Raw genomic sequence first — 15849 nt, forward strand, 5'->3', positions numbered from 1 at the left:
ATTGGGACAGTGATCCAAATCAACAACTTGAATTACTGTCCCTGATTCGGACCGAATCTGGATCTAATATTGCCCATTTCGCACACCCCTAATGGCCAACCTGTAGCATGCTTAGCGGCAAGTGGCGTGGGTAGCCTCTGTGCACTGAATGTAGGAGGGTAGAGGCAGCCTAGTGGAAGGGAGGGCAGAAACTACAGCAACAGATTGGACAGGGGAAAGGTATCAGTGTGTCACCCAGGGAGAGTGCAGGACTAATCTGTGGCATGCCTGCCAAAGATTGGCCCCTACTTTCCTACTGGATCAGTTCGCTGGGATCGTGCAGGACGCCCGCAAGCTGGACTCGTCCCTGCTGGCCCCCTGGCAGAAGATCGACGCGGTGAACACCTTCCTCATCCCCTGCGTCGCGTTCGTCCTGAGGGGCTCGGCGGTCCCCAAGACGCCCCTCAAGAAGGCGGACACCGAGATCCGGCGGCTGCTCAAGAAGTGGCTGCACCTGCCGCTGCGGGCCAGCAATGAGGTCCTGCACATCCCCTACCGACAAGGAGGTGCCAACGTGCCCCGCATGGGAGACCTGTGCGACATCGCGGTAGTGACCCACGCCTTCCGCCTCCTCACCTGCCCGGACGCCACGGTAAGTACCATCGCCGCCAGTGCCCTGGAGGAGACCGCCCGCAAGAGGACCGGGCGGCAGCCCGCCGGACAACACCTGGCCACCTTCCTCAGCGGCTCGCTCGAGGGCGAGTTCAGCCGGGACGGCGGGGACTTTGCCTCGCTGTGGAGCCGAACCCGCAACGCCACGCGCCGCCTCGGGAACCGCATCGGCTGCGCCTGGAGCTGGACCGAGGAGGGTCGGGAGCTGGGAGTCTGCCTGCGCCCAGCCCCGCACGCCGACCGCATCACCGTCACGCCCCGCATGAGGACCTTCCTGGAGAGGTTCCTGAAGGACGCCGTCCGCAACAAGTACGCCGGCGACCTGAGGGCCAAACCCGACCAGGGCAAGGTCTTCGACGCCACCTCGAAGTGGGACGCTAGCAACCACTTCATGCCCAGCGGGAGCTTCACGCGCTTTGCGGACTGGCGCTTCCTCCACCGCGCCCGCCTCAACTGCCTGCCTCTGAACGGGGCCGTGCGCTTCGGCCACCGGGACAAGAGGTGCCGAAGGTGCGGCTACGCGCTGGAGACCCTCCCCCACGTGCTGTGCAGCTGCAGGCCGCACGCCAGAGCCTGGCAGCTGCGCCACAACGCTGTCCAGGACCGCCTGGTGCGAGCCATCCCGGCCGGGACGGGGGAGATCTCCGTGAACCGCACCGTCCCGGGCTGCGAGAGCCAGCTGCGCCCCGACATCGTCGTCACGGACCACGAGGCCAAAAAGATCGTGATGGTGGACGTCACCATCCCCTTCGAGAACCGGCGCCAAGCCTTCACCGAGGCCCGGGCTCGCAAGCGGGAGAAGTACGCCCCGCTGGCCGCCACCCTGAGGAGCCACGGCTACGACGTGACGGTGGACGCGCTCATCGTGGGGACGCTCGGAGCCTGGGACCCCAACAACGAGAGCGTCCTCCGCGCCTGCCGCGTTTCCCGCCGCTACGCCAAGCTGATGCGCTGCCTCATGGTGTCCGACACCATCCGCTGGTCCCGCGACATCTACGTGGAGCACATCACGGGCCACCGCCAGTTCATCGACCCCTCCAGACCAGCCGCCGCCGGACCGGACCCGGAGGACGCCGCCGCCTGAACCGCCCCCCCACCGCCTCGCTTCGCGTCGAGAGGACTTCGCCGCCACGGACGACCCCGCCCCACCCGAAGAGGACCCCCGCGATCGGACTTTATGGACTGAGACGCTCACTCCGAGCCACTTCCTTCAACATCGCGGACCACTGTAACGGGTATGTGTGTATCTATCTTCTTTCCCTCTCAGCGTCGCGATCCCCCCCTCCCCCCTCCCCCCTCCACACCCCTCCACCCCCGGGCTTAGTTGGCTAACATTGTATGATATGTAACCTAGTTGCGTTCCACTCCTCTCCCCCACCCTGGATTGTTAGTCCCTCGCTCGGGCGCTTTGTATTTCCATCTCAACATTGTCATCTTTTTCCTGGATTCCCCAACCAAAACATCTACTAATAAAAGTCAATCTGTTTATCTATCACCAGCTACTTTTAGAGGAAGGTGAGAGAACCCCAGCAGTAAACAATTATTGGAAAACCTGTCCTCCAAAAAAGCTCCTGCCCCAAAAGTTAGCAGGTGTTTCATGCCCTGAAGCAAGTTGATTATATTCTTTGGCTCTGAAAAACCACTTTGCATCCCTTAAGTAGCACATAATGACCTTAAAATCAAGTGGAAATAACAAGCAAATAACTCCCCTTGCCTGGGAAACCCTCTGCTGGTGTAAGTCTGGTTGAAGGTGCCCTGCTTTCTCCTGAGATAGATTTTACACTCCACCATACCTATACACTCCTGGCATAAGGGGAAGGGGAGCATACAATGACCTGCCTGCCTGTGTATAAAGCAAGTAGCCTGTTTCCCCAGTCCAGGAAGGCCTCATTGCTCCACCCAAATGTTTGAGGGCATGGACTTATTCTTCAACAGAATTTCAGCAAAAATACTGGATAAAATAATCTTCTTGTGCACTGGAGGCTGCTGCTCCCAGGGACTCCTTCCCATTAGCCTCCCTCTTTTAGGAACCTGCTGCATCACCAGACCTGCTCTTTGAACAGGGTTGGCTGGCTGGCTCCAGCCTTTAAGGTTGGCTCTTAAAGTGGCAGGCCACCCTGTTAACAAAGGCATATGGGGGACTGGCCAAGAAAAGGAAGAGGAAAGGAGTCATGATTGATCCTTTCCTGCTGGACAGTTTGTAATTTATGTCAGGAGAGGATGGCCCTGATTCAGAAAAACAGCACTAGATCCTTGCAGCCCCCTGCCCTGTCCCCCATCCCCAGTGCATTCACTTCCCACATTCTGTCTCTCTTTCTCTAATCTTTGCTATTAAATCATCAGGAATAGCTGATTTTTTAAAAATAAAGCAACCTACTATGTTTTCCCGTTGCCATTACTGATTGCCTGCAGTTCTGCAATTAAGAGTTATATTGTTTGTGCTTCTGGAGCAACTTCAACCTGAGGACCCCAGAAATCCCTTACAAATAGCAATCAAGCTTCACAACCTGACCTCTGTGATATAAAGCAAGTGATTATTATATTCATTCTGCACATTTCACTCTTCTTGCCATGAGTCCCCTCTCTTCTGTCCTAGCTAAAGTTGCTCAGTAAATCAGAGCTTTTAGTCAGGACCCAGGTTTCCTGATTCAGTCCTCTCAGTCCCCAGCTAAACAGCTCTGTCTTTCTGTGATGAATACAACTCATGCCACTGGCCTTTAGGTGAGATTGCCACCTCCTTGGTGGTCATAAGAGATAAGCATATGTGGAACACAGGCCCTGTTTATTCTGCCATGGGGATTTCATGTCATAGAGACCCTCAGATAGAAACTCAAAGAGCCCATTCACAATGCAGATTAAGTTTTACTTTCTGCACAGAGGGCCTTAACCAGGTCCCATAGATCCCATAAGTCTCACATCAAGGCCTCCATGCAGGACATAAGCAGCACATGGAGCCTAGATTTTACATTCTGAAATGTGAAACTAGTAGCATCTTCTTCACACACCAGACTGGTTTTAAGATAAACCTTTTACTAAGAATGAAACCTATGTACAGAACAAAGTAGCAAAACATCCCACTATTCACTAGCCATAACTGGTGACCATGGTCTGTCCTGTATTTCTTTGGTTTATACTTATCATCACGCAGTCCTTCACCACAAAAAGCCTGTATCAAAAATGTGCATGGAGGAAGCCTTGTGGAAAGCTCTGGCTAGATTTGGATGGCCTGAAAAATACATCAAGGTCCTGAGACTTCTCCACAACCAGATAACTGTGACCGTTCTTTGTATGTGATTGGAGATGGATCTATTTCTTTTTATTGGGGTTAAGCAACGTGTCATTGACCAAGCTCTGGTCTCCATTTTTTGATGGTTATTCTGGTTCTCCTTAAGGATCTTGTTCTCCTTTCAGAATTGACACTGAGAAGGTGTCTTCACTCATAGATCAAAATATTCAAAATAACCATCCTTGACCTTCTAAGTGGAGTACAGAAGGGGGTGACTCCCCTGTGTATACCGGAGAATTTGTCAGTAGTCTATGCCCACTAACTACTACTGGCAGATTCCCCAGTATACACAGGGGAGTCACCCCCTTCTGCATGCCACTTTGCTTGAAAAAGGATACTGTTTTATCTGAAAGTTTGCTAGAAACATCAACCCATCTCCAAGTTGGTCTAATAAAAGATATCAATTCAAACCAAAATAGATTTCATAGATTTCATAGACATTAGGGCTGGAAGAGACCTCGGAAGATCACTGAGTCCAGCCCCCTGCCCCAGGGGCAGGAAGTCAGCTGGGATCAAAAGATCCCAGCAACATAAATATCCAAATGTCTCTTAAAAGAGTCCAGAGTAGGTGCTTGCACCACCTCTGGAGGCAGGCTGTTACAGGCCTTTGGGGCTTGAACAGTAAAGAAGTTCTTACTTATGTCCAGCCTGAAATGGTCTTGGAGGAGTTTGTGACCATTTGACCTTGTCATCCCTTAGGACGCTCTGGTGAATAGGTGTTCCCCCAGGTCATGGTGCATACCCCTTATATACTTACAGGCAGCCACCAGGTTCCCCCTGACTCTGCGCTTTTCCAGACTGAAGAGTCCCATAGCTTTCAGCCTGTCACCGTTAGGTCTGCTTTCCTGACCTCTGATCATGTGCGTGGCTCTTCTCTGGACTCTCTCAAGCTTCTCCACATCCTTTTTAAATTGTGGAGCCTGGAATTGGATGCAGTACTCCAGCTGCGGCCCCACCAAACCGAGTACAGTGGGAGGATGACATCCTGGGTTTTGCTTGAGAAGCATCTATGGATACAAGCCAGAGTTTGGCTCATTTTACCAGCTGCAACATCTCATTGGTGGCTCATATTCATCTTGTGGTCAATCATGACCCCCAAGTCCTTTTCAGTCATGGTGCTAATAAGCATGGCACCGCCAAGCCTATAAGCTTGCTGCGGTATTTTTTTCCCTAATGTGGAGTACCTTGTAGGGCTGTGCAAGGCTTCGGACAGAGCTTCAGTTCCAAAGAAACTTGGGACACTTTGGGGTCTGAAGCAGCACATTCGGGTCAAAGCACTGCCTCGTTAGGCTTCCTGGAGTGGTTCGGAGCCACCTCAGAGATCCAGTCATAGGGTATAATGGGGAAACAATAAAATATTTATAACTTTGTTGGTTTTTTTGTCTGATTTGGATGAAATTTTTAGGGGTGATAGACTCTGCAGAGAGGGTGAATCCTGCCAAGTTTCAAGAAGATCAGTGCAGGGGTTTGGGGGGGAATGGCACCCTAAATTCTTGAAAGCAAAACTCATGTCACGTCTAGGCATTACAACATAGCAGCATGAAAACTGCAGGGCTGGTAGCTCTTACTGAGGCCACAAAGTCTGCCAAGTTTCAAGAAGATCAGTGCAGAGGTTTGGGAAGAACTGCCCCTCAAGCTGCAGACAAGTAAAACTCATGCCAGGGGTGCTTGTGGAACTGACTATGTTTGTCTGGGGCGGGGAGGGGAGACACTGCTGCAGGCCTGGCTGCTAACCTGCTGTGTTCCCAGTTACCAATCCATCATGATTCACTTGGGGACCAGGGACTCAGGGACCAGCTCAATACACAGGACCTAGCTACTACATAACAACTTAACGAACATCAATTAGTACCTACAAAATCAGGCTAAGAAGAGGAAAGACTTAATACAGACAATCAGCTGCCCCAAGACAGACACAGTCTTGGCACGAGTTTTGCCCAGCAGCAGCCAGGGGTGCTGGGCCCCAGAACTCCCTGCACCCATCTCCTCCACAGCTGGCAGGCGTTGTGGCCGCAGCAGGGGCCACCATCCCTGCAGCTGTCACCCTGACGCGCCTTAACACACGCAGGGTCACCCATGGCACGAGTTTTGCTTGTCTGCAGCTTGAGGTGCAGTTCCTCCCAAACCCTTGCACCAATTTCCTTGAAACTTGGTGGGCTTTGTGGCCTCAGTAAGAGCCACCATCCATGCAGTTTTGACCCCTCTGTGTTGTAACATACAGCTGTGACATGGGGTTGGCTTTCAAGAATTTGGGGTACAGCTCCTCCCAAACCCCTGCACTGCTCTAATTGAAACTTGGCAAGCTTCATGCTCTCAGCAGAGGTCACATTCCCAGGACATTTCATCCAAATTGGACAAAAAACAAAGTAACAGATATTTCATTGATTCCCCATTATATCCTATGGCTGGATCTCCAAGGTAGCTCCAAAGCTTCAGAGCCGCTTTGGCCGGATCGAAGCAAAAACCTGGTCCCAAGCTCTGGATCGGATCCCTGGTATCTAAAGTGGCCAGATCTGAAGCCAGATTGTATCCCTGCCGACTCCCACAGGCCTAGTACCTTGCATTTTTCAGTGTTGAATGCCATCGAGTTTTCATCCATGTATTTTCTGAGCCTGTCTAGGTTGGCCTGGATCACCATTCTATTCTCAGGTGTGGACACTCTACCCCAAAGTCTGGTGTCATCAGCGAACTTGGCCAGTCCGTTCTGATACCAATGTCTACAACATTAATAAAGATGTTAAGAGTATAGTCCCAAGGACAGAGCCTTGGGGGACCCCACTGGTCACGGTGCACTGTAATAATTTACTTCTGTCTATTACCACTTTCTGGGTCTGACCTCAAAGCCAACTCCCCAGCCATCAGACTGTGATGTAGCCGAGGCCGCAGTTGGCCAGTTTTTCCATGAGGTAGATCATGGGACACCAGATCAAAGGCTTTTTAAAAATCAAGCTATATGACGTCAATCTTTTCTCCCTTGTCCAGGTGATATGTCACCTGATCATAGAAGGAGATGAGATTGGTCAGGCAAGACCTATCCACAACAAACCCATGCTGACCGTCCCTCACGATGTTGCCATCAGCCAGCTTGTCAAGAACGGTCTCTTTGATAATTTTTTCCAAGATCTTCCCCAGGATAGAGATCAGGCTGATAGGCCTGTAGTTCCCCAAATCTATTTTCCTCCCTTTCTTGAAGATAGGCACCACATTAGCCTTCTTCCAATCTTTGGGCACTTCACCTGAGTGCCACAAGTTCTTGAAGATCCATGCCAGTGGCTGAGCTATGATGCCTGGGAGCTCCTGAAGTACCCTGGGGTGTAAACTGTCAGGATCAGCTGATTTGAAGGTGTCCAGACTCCCAAGGTGTTCCTTCACATGGCCAACATTGATGTAGGGTAACAATTCTCCTTCACCCTGGCCATCCCATACCATATTGAGCAGGGCTGGTGAAAAACCGATACAAAATACCCATTAAGCAGGTTAGCTTTTTCCTGGACATCAGTTGTCAGTTGTCCCATTTGGTTTAGCAGGGGTCCAATGTTACCCCTGCTTTTCCTCCAGCTCCCCACATATCTAAAAAAGAACTTTTTATAGTCTTTGATACGTGTAGCCAGTTGAAGTTCAGTCACAGCCTTGGCTTGGTTTGCTGTCTACAGGTCCAGACCAGTGCAGAATACTCCTCCTTTGAGGTGGTTCCAGTCTTCCATCCTTTATAGGTCTTTCTTAAAAGACTCTGTCTTACAGTTGTTACTGCACATTTACTTAGTACTTGTATTAGCAAGCACTAAATACATTCACAGTAACCAGAGTTACTGCACAGTAGCACTGGAAAACATCTTTTAGGTCAGTGTTTCCTAGCCTTTTCCAGCCCAAAGCACATTTACATTAATAAAAATTTTCCACGGCACACTTGTTAAGGCATTCCCCTTACTCACACCTATTGTAGCTCATTTAGCTCATTGCCATGGCTAAATTCCATGGCACACCTGTTCATTTCTGATGGCACACTTTTATGCCACAGCACACTGGTTAGGGAACACTGTTTTAGGTGACACTACTGCACAGTAGCTTAATAATACTGTGCAGTAGTATATTAGCACTGTCCCTGCTATGACACAGTACCGCACAGTATTTTTCGGCTACTGTGCAGTCAGTGTCTCATGAAGACTCCCTGTAAGTTGCTAAAGTGCTATAAAATATAGCACTTCAAACTTACTACCTCATTTAACAAGGGTTAAATTAAAGCACTGTACCCATTTTTAAATTGCTGTACCTATTTTTAAAGTGTAAAACTGTGCACTTCTGTTAAGTCACAGCAATAAAGTGCTTGAAATGGCAAAAAAGCAACTTCTGTATACACCCATAATGTACAGTCCTTATACTAGTGTAACTTCCTAGGACCTGATACAGAGGTATCCCAGAAGAAAAATAACAGTAAAAATATGCTAATGTATCTTACAGTAATGGACATTGTCCCAAGATGGCAGTTTGCTTAAGGCAGACAGACTATTATCTGTGCCCACTTCATAGAGGTGATGACCTGCAATTGCACCTACTGTGCTAGTTACCCCAGGATAATTGGTCATCTCTCTGCTCTGGGTTTCAGTGTAATGTCTATCTGTACAAAATATGTAAATTGCACCAGTTTTAGTATGTTGTATATCCAGGTCCTTAGTCTCTCTTCTTGTATAGCTCACACATCTTCTTTGTGGTGACTGTAGCCCTTCATATATACAAGGTCTGATAGCAAATAAGTTCTGTAATGCTGTAACTATACTGTTCCCAACCCACCTTGTCAGGTATCTATGGAGAATTTGATGTCTTTCAGCAGTTAAAAAAAAAGCCCTGCAGCAGTGAAACATGAAAGCATGTGCTTGAATCACTTAGCTCCCATACATGCTCTAACATTTATACCATTAGGGTTAGGGACAGACATTCAAAAAGCCTGAGCCTGACTTGATTCAATCTTTGCAGGTTAATCTAACCTGGCTAAGCTGAATCAGTTTTGTAACAGGACAGACATCCCAGAAATGCACGCATATGCCTGCAGTGGCTCGAGCTAGAAGTCAGGGGGTGCTAGAGCAGCCCTCCCTTTCTTCCATAGCATGGAGCTGGGGGGGAGGCAGGCATCAAGAGCTCTGATTAGCCCAGCAGGGAATTGATAACAGTGTTTATGACCCAATTAAGAAAACAGAGGAACATTACCAGCTACTTGTTGATTCTCCCTGTTGGTTCAGCACACACCCTAGCCAACATGTGGTCTGCTAGCTAATACATAGACACCTCCTCAGGAAGGCAGAGGGGAAGGGGGAATTCCTGCTTATCAGGGAGTGGTGAGGAGGAGGGGTGGGGAGCAGCCCACAGTCTCTGGAGCTGCAGTCAGGGAGCAGAAGGGAGGGACCAGCCCTGCTGTGGAGCAGAGAGCCCTGCCCAGCCCAGAGAGCATGCTGAGATGCTGGGGGAGTCTGGTTTATCTTAAACCAGCAAGGGGTCTGGGACAAACATTGCATAAACTGGTTTGACCCAAATCAGTTAAGTCTGATACTACATTCAACCAGGTTTATCTCAAACTGGTTTCAGCCATTCTCAAACTGGTTTATGTGCACTAAATGTCTGTTCCGTTACAGGTTTAAACCAGTTTTTGATACTTAAACCAGTTTATGTGTAATGTCTGTCCCTAGCCTTGGTGCTGTGGAGGCCATGTCTTAGGTCAAGTTATACAACTGGCAGTCTGTGGGTTGCATGTGGCTTATAAGGGAATATTTTGGGGTCCCAACCTAGGCACTGCTCCTCCCTTTGTTCTGCTGCTGCTGCTGCTGTTGCTGCTGCTAGGATTTCCAGGCTTCCCCTTCCTTCAGCTTCAGTTTCCACAATGCAGCCTGCAGGGCCCAGGAAGCCTTTGGCCAAGGGGACTCAGAGGCCTAGGACCCCTACTTGCATAGCACAGTGCAGCACGGGCTGGTAGGGAGAGTTACATGCTGCATGGTACAGTACAGCAAGGAGGTGCCTCCCACATGGGCCCCCTGGGCTCCCACCACCCTCACTGTGGCCACTCAGAAGTTAGATAGCCCTATCTTAGGTGAACTATGTGAGCTACCAAGCTATCTATGAACTTTCTGACATAATTCAACATGCCCAGAAGCCTTTAAATTCTTTTTTTATCTTCAGGTTTCACTTTATTCAATATTCCCTGAATCCTTGATTTGTTGTGCAAGATTTATTTTGAGGTCAATCTCTCTCCCAAGGAAGTTATTTCCATTGTCTGAAATTGACATTCTGCCTTATTCGCTTTAAGGTTATTGGCTCTCACCATTTCCAGTATTCCCTTCAGCCATTCGTGATGACCAGTGGCAGTGCTACTCCAAACTGTTTTGTTGTCAAGCTGCACTTTCATGCCTGTTTGACTTGGCATTTGACTCATTGTGCAATGAAATACTTTAAGGCCAAATGTATACTGCAAGGCAGTCTTAGGAAGCAGTATCTGCCAAATGGTGTGTTGAAACTGCAGATTTTGGACCTCTGTGTTCATGGGCATCTGTTAAAATCCTGCTGATGCATCCAGTTTGCTGAAGAATTTAGCTCTTGCCATTTTGGACAAGATGTTACTTCTTGTAGGCTAGTGAAAGTATTTTCATTTAGCTCCATACACAGCTGTAAAGTTCCCTCCCTGTTTGTTCTGTGATTACTAAAGAGGAAACCCAGTCTGTTGGTTCTTTTGTTCTCTGAATGATAATATCTGCCATTATGTTTTGCAACTTTTCTTCTAGACTCTTTAAGCCTTCCATAGCATGTGCCACAGGTCCTGCATCTTCTCTTCCTGTTACCAGATGCCACTCACACTCTTCATAAAATGTTATGTAGAAATTCATATCTGGCTTTGGTTTGTTTTTCTGATTCTCTTTGATATATATCTTGTTAAGACTAAGTGTGTCCCATGAATAGGTCAAAGACTGGTTTCTTGCCTCTTCATACCAAGTCAGTCTCTTGTTTTACCACTATCCTTTTGCATTTAAGTCAGTGTATGCAGTCATCTAATACTGAAAATGTTCCTCCTAGGAAGTTTTTCACAAACACCATTGACTCCTCTAAACCTTTATCCTTTCCTTACATTGCTCCTTTTCATTTTCTGTTACCATCTCTATTTGTGCTTTCATGTCTATCATGTATATCACATACGAGTTATTTGTACCATTTAATTAGGCAATCTTTTGAGCTTACCTTATTGTGCTTAAGATCAGCCTTTTCTCTTCCTTTGAGGAAGGCACTTTTCTGTATTCTCTGCCCATTTCAGCAAAATGGTTGAGTTTATTACAGTTCTTTTACATTAGCTTAAATAATGGGCCTTCCTCATACAGATACTGGTTGCCATATCACCAGCATTATGTTCTGCTTCCTGTATTTCTACCCTTGGCCAATTTAATTTATCTCAAATGTTTCCTTGTGTATATAGCTATGGGTACTCAGTCATATGCTCTATGCTTTTCCCTAAGGCTTTTATTTGTGTTTCTGATTGCTGTACTGCTGAGAATGTGTGTGTTGCTATTTCTAATGTCAGATTTCTCTCCCTTCATAGCCATTTATGTCTTTTTTATTGTCACACCCCAGGACCATCTGCTCTTAATGAGTCTTTTCATAATCCATATTCACGGGCCTGACTTTAGTTGCAAGTCTGTCACAAGCTCCTGTGCTGTTTCCCCTTCATTCTACATTCTTGTCTCAAACATCTTGTTCATAAAGAGCATTTTTTCTAAGGTGGCAATGGTCTTCAAATATTTTAATTATTTCTGCCTTCCTCTACCACCATCTTCATGGAATGCAGTGTCTATGGCTGCACGTCAGTGTAAACCATTCTTAAGAACCAAGCAGTTTTCCGCTCATCCTCCAGCTTATTTGCTCGTTTTGGTTTCACGTACAGTTCAGATTACTCTTTGGATTCCTGTTTTTCAAGCATCCCAAGTAGTCCCCCTAAATCTCATGGAACGTGAGGGATTTATTTGCAGGTGCACAGGCTCTTTGGCAGTCATTTTAATGTTTCTTTCTTGCTGTATCTTCCAGCATTTCATACCTTCCACTTCTGGTACCACATAGGGTCAGATTCTATTGCATCAGTTAGCATGTAAATGGACTTAGGTGACTAAACTAAAATCCTATTCTACCCTACTTAGGTTCCTGAAAAATTGTTAACACAAAAGGTGGGTCGCTTCTCCCCCTTGCTGCAACTCACTGTGAGTCGAGTCTTAAGAGGAAGATGACAATGTATTACAGAAGTATTTGAAGTACTAGGTCTACAGGGACTCGAACATGGTGGACTAGAGTTGTACCTAGATGCCTAAATCCACTTAGATTCTCAACAGGCCTGTAGTGTCCCCTAATGAGCAAGAATGGTTTCTGGATAATCCCTTTATTTAGAAGGGAAACGATTTACAGAGGAACGTCATCAGCATTTTGCTGCTCAGCAGCTATATTCTGAAAACACTTATTGTCTTGTGCTCCTGTGTTTTATTCTGACCAACCAACAGTGGTCTCACAAGATATACACAAAGACTACCCACAGCACCTACAGAAGGGTGGCATACCTTGACTTGCTAGTGGACTTTCTCTATAGCCCAAAACACAGTGCCCAAAATCTATGAGTTTCATAGAGTAACTAGCCACTTGCCTATTCAGGAATGATGTGGGGGCAAGGGGAGGAGCAGGAGGGGCGAGTGCGGACGGAGCACTGCCATCCACCACCCCGCACCGCCACCTCCCAGGAGTGGGGAAGAGGGGCAGGAGGCTTGCCCTGCCAACCCCTCCGTCCCCCTTGACCAGTGCCCTGCGCTGCTGCCGCCTCCAGGGAGCAGGGCCAGGCTCAGGGGGTGAGGCCAGTAGTGCTGGCCGCGCCCTCCACTCCATCCCCTTTGTCCCCACCATCACAGCAGTGCTCTGCTGCGCCACCACTGCCACCTCCTGTCTGGAACACTCTTGGAGCACTCTGATTGGTTGTTTCAGTAACCAATCAGAGTGCTCCAAGAGCGTCACAGACAGACAGACAAACAGACTAAGGCTTTTATTATATTAGAATTCCACATGGGTGACCAACAGGAAAAGCCCAGGTGCCTCCATGTATAATATACTGGGACGAATGAAATAATGAAAATGAAACAGGTGCATATGATAGAGATCTGTAGAGAGGACATTGCATCATAATGCCACTTGAGGTCAGAAATGTCAAACATAGGTCACAATGGTATTTGGGTAGACAGCAGTGAGAGACCAGCACTCTAGATGTCCTTTTTTGGCCAGAAATGAAGGGTGCTATTGAAGATGAGGTTACATACACTGGGATGTGCAGACAGCATCTCTTGCTGCCATGGTGCTAAGGGAGGAGTGGAGACTGCTGGCGTAGAAAGAAAAGTTTCCTCTTCAGGCCCCGGGTAAGGGTTCAGAGATGATCGTTGTAGATAAATATCTCAAAGCCCTCAATATTTGCGGAGCTGGTGTGGAATTATCTGTGAAGATATTATCAGTGGAAAGTGAGGTTTGTCTCAGAACTAAATACATTCATGGAAAAATATCAACTTTGCCAATGTTTTTCAGGTTTTTTCCTTGGGGGCAATTGCAGCCAGATTTTTTGTTTCTCTGCTAACAAGTCTCATATTCTTCTGGTGCTGCCATGGCACTTTTTAGGTGTTTAGAGGTATCCTCCCTATGGATTGGGCTGTATGGTCAGATACAACCTCTCAGGAAGGACTGAAGGGCATTGGTTCAGCCAGACTGAGAAATCTTGGTGCATCATGGGAGATATCTGGCCCACAGAGGAGGTATAGATAGAGGTATGGGTGAAGTCTCCACAATACAATGCCCATGAAGGTCTAAGAGCAATTTGGGCTGCAAATTCACAAAGAATATATATACCGACACCTAATAAGACAACACTGAGCCCTGTCATGAGAAAAGTATAAATATCTTTTTCTGAATCCTGACCTATATTCTGTGACTTCAGAAAGCCACTATTTTTCAACAGGTATTAACTAAGTGATTTTATGGCACAGAAATCTTCTTCATGGAGGAAATACGGTTTGCAAGGTTGGAAGCTGCATTTAATTTGGTTTCATGTCTCATTGCAACCTCCAAAATTTGGTCAGATTCACAGAAATTTGCCAAGTTTCACAAACTTTTGGGTGCAGCTCTTCACAGATAGGTTGAGGTGGAAACCATGAAAAGCTTGGAAGTGATATTTGGTTTTGTCCACAGTTCAAGCCACAAACTGAAAGCAGAATTGAAAGCTCCTTTTATATTGTTTCCATATAATTCTGCTTAAATGCAGTACAATGTCTATTGATTGTTAGAATCTCACTTAGTGGAATCAGCTACTTATGAGCTTCAAAACCCAAAGGCCGAAAGCACTGTATTGCAAGCATTTTTTCTGCCACTCACTAGACTTGTGCTTGATTAAATCAGCTGCTTCATAGTTTCATAGCTTATTACCATCAAGATCAAAAGTGGCACTCTATGTGTACAATTTTTTTTCCCTGACAGTTATTAGAATCAAGTCTGTGTGCATGCATATTTCCTGTCCAGTTAGGTAGCTATATCCCACTTATGCCTTGTGAGCATGTGTAAAAATGGTGTCTGCACAGAATTTTTACTAAGTGCTTGTTTCTTTGCCACTGTTCATCAGGCCCACTGATTATAGTTATCAAAGTGCTCGGCCCAATGTGATTCTAATAAGCAGCGGATCCTCTAATCTATATTACATTTGACATTAAGGAGACCAAATTACATAAGAGCATGCAAAGGTTGAGACTGTCTCAACTGGATTGGAGTCTTTCCCCTGCATATTAGTATTAAAGAAGAAAAGTGCGCACACACATACACACACACATATATAATGCAGTTATATGCAGTTATATATATAATATGCAGTTTTATAAATATATATAGAGAGAGAGAGAGAAAGAGGGAGAGAGAGAGAGGAAATCCTGGATACTTCTGAATCCTACGCTAACATGATCACAGTTCAGTAAACTGTTTATTATTAACTGATTAACTCTCTCCTTAGACTGGACAACCAAGCTTGACTTTGCGAAACAAAAAGTGTGGCTGACCAACTTATCTTATTCAAACAAATCTGTGTGTATTTAGCAAAGTTTAGGAAGTTTATGGACTCTCTTAATGAGCGGGGGAAATAGGTTAGGGCACTGGGCATCTTCCAGGGCTGAAACTGGTCACTTCTCTCTGCCCATATTTTCTAAAATCTCATGAATACATCTTTCTTGCCATTGTAGGCAGAATTTACAACAGAAAAAAGGTTTCCACATGGATGAAAAATTTCACTGCTCCTGGAATCTTACCGTAACATAAGCACTGATCTGTCAAACCAGCTCTGCCTCTCCTTCTCTTTACTAGCCTCTGAACACCAGTCATGGAAAAACAAAGCAATGTCAACAAAACTCAGACCTGAGGAACTAGCCTTCCCTCATTCTTTCCTGGCCTGCACTGCTGCCTGTGATTTAGTCACACAGCAGCTCGTAAGCTCAGCAGGGCTGGCCTGGGTACTAACGTCATCTGAAAAGGAGCAACTTGGACCACAGGGGCATTGTGGCAACTTGCCTTTTCAGTTTCAGTTTGAGTTTCCACTCCCACAAGCAGCAGTGTCAATATTCAACCCTCAAATCTCAGCATGAAATTTAGTGACAAAAGAGCTCCATCTGTTAGTTGAGCTTTAAACTGAGATCCTAACAACTGATGGCCATTATAGATCCTATATCATTTTTTCACCACAGGGATGGTTAGTTTGGCATCTGGGACAAATTCTGCTTCAGAGTAATGCTTGCTCTTTCTGCTACCTTATTTCCCTTGACAGTTTCAGTTCTCAGTTTACAAGCTACTTTTTCCAGAGGTGATATAGGGTGAGACAAGTACAGTCTGTA

General features: G+C 46.8%; 1 protein-coding gene across 1 annotated transcript; it reads left to right on the top strand.

Annotated features, from left to right (window-relative positions):
- The first annotated feature begins 562 nt into the window (after positions 1-562).
- Positions 563-1933, top strand: LOC149871357 (uncharacterized). Its single transcript, XM_090034919.1, has one exon. The coding sequence runs from the start codon at positions 563-565 to the stop codon at positions 1733-1735; it is 1173 nt and encodes a 390-aa protein (XP_089891045.1). The 3' UTR covers positions 1736-1933.
- The last annotated feature ends 13916 nt before the right edge of the window (positions 1934-15849 follow it).

Source organism: Crocodylus siamensis, chromosome 2, assembly GCF_052110815.1.
Source record: "Crocodylus siamensis isolate JL-2025a chromosome 2, ASM5211081v1, whole genome shotgun sequence".
Lineage (NCBI taxonomy): Eukaryota > Metazoa > Chordata > Crocodylia > Crocodylidae > Crocodylus > Crocodylus siamensis.

Coding starts and splice junctions, on each gene's coding strand:
- LOC149871357 (XM_090034919.1), top strand. CDS start 563: ATGGGAGACCTGTGCGACATCGCGGTAGTGACCCACGCCTTCCGCCTC.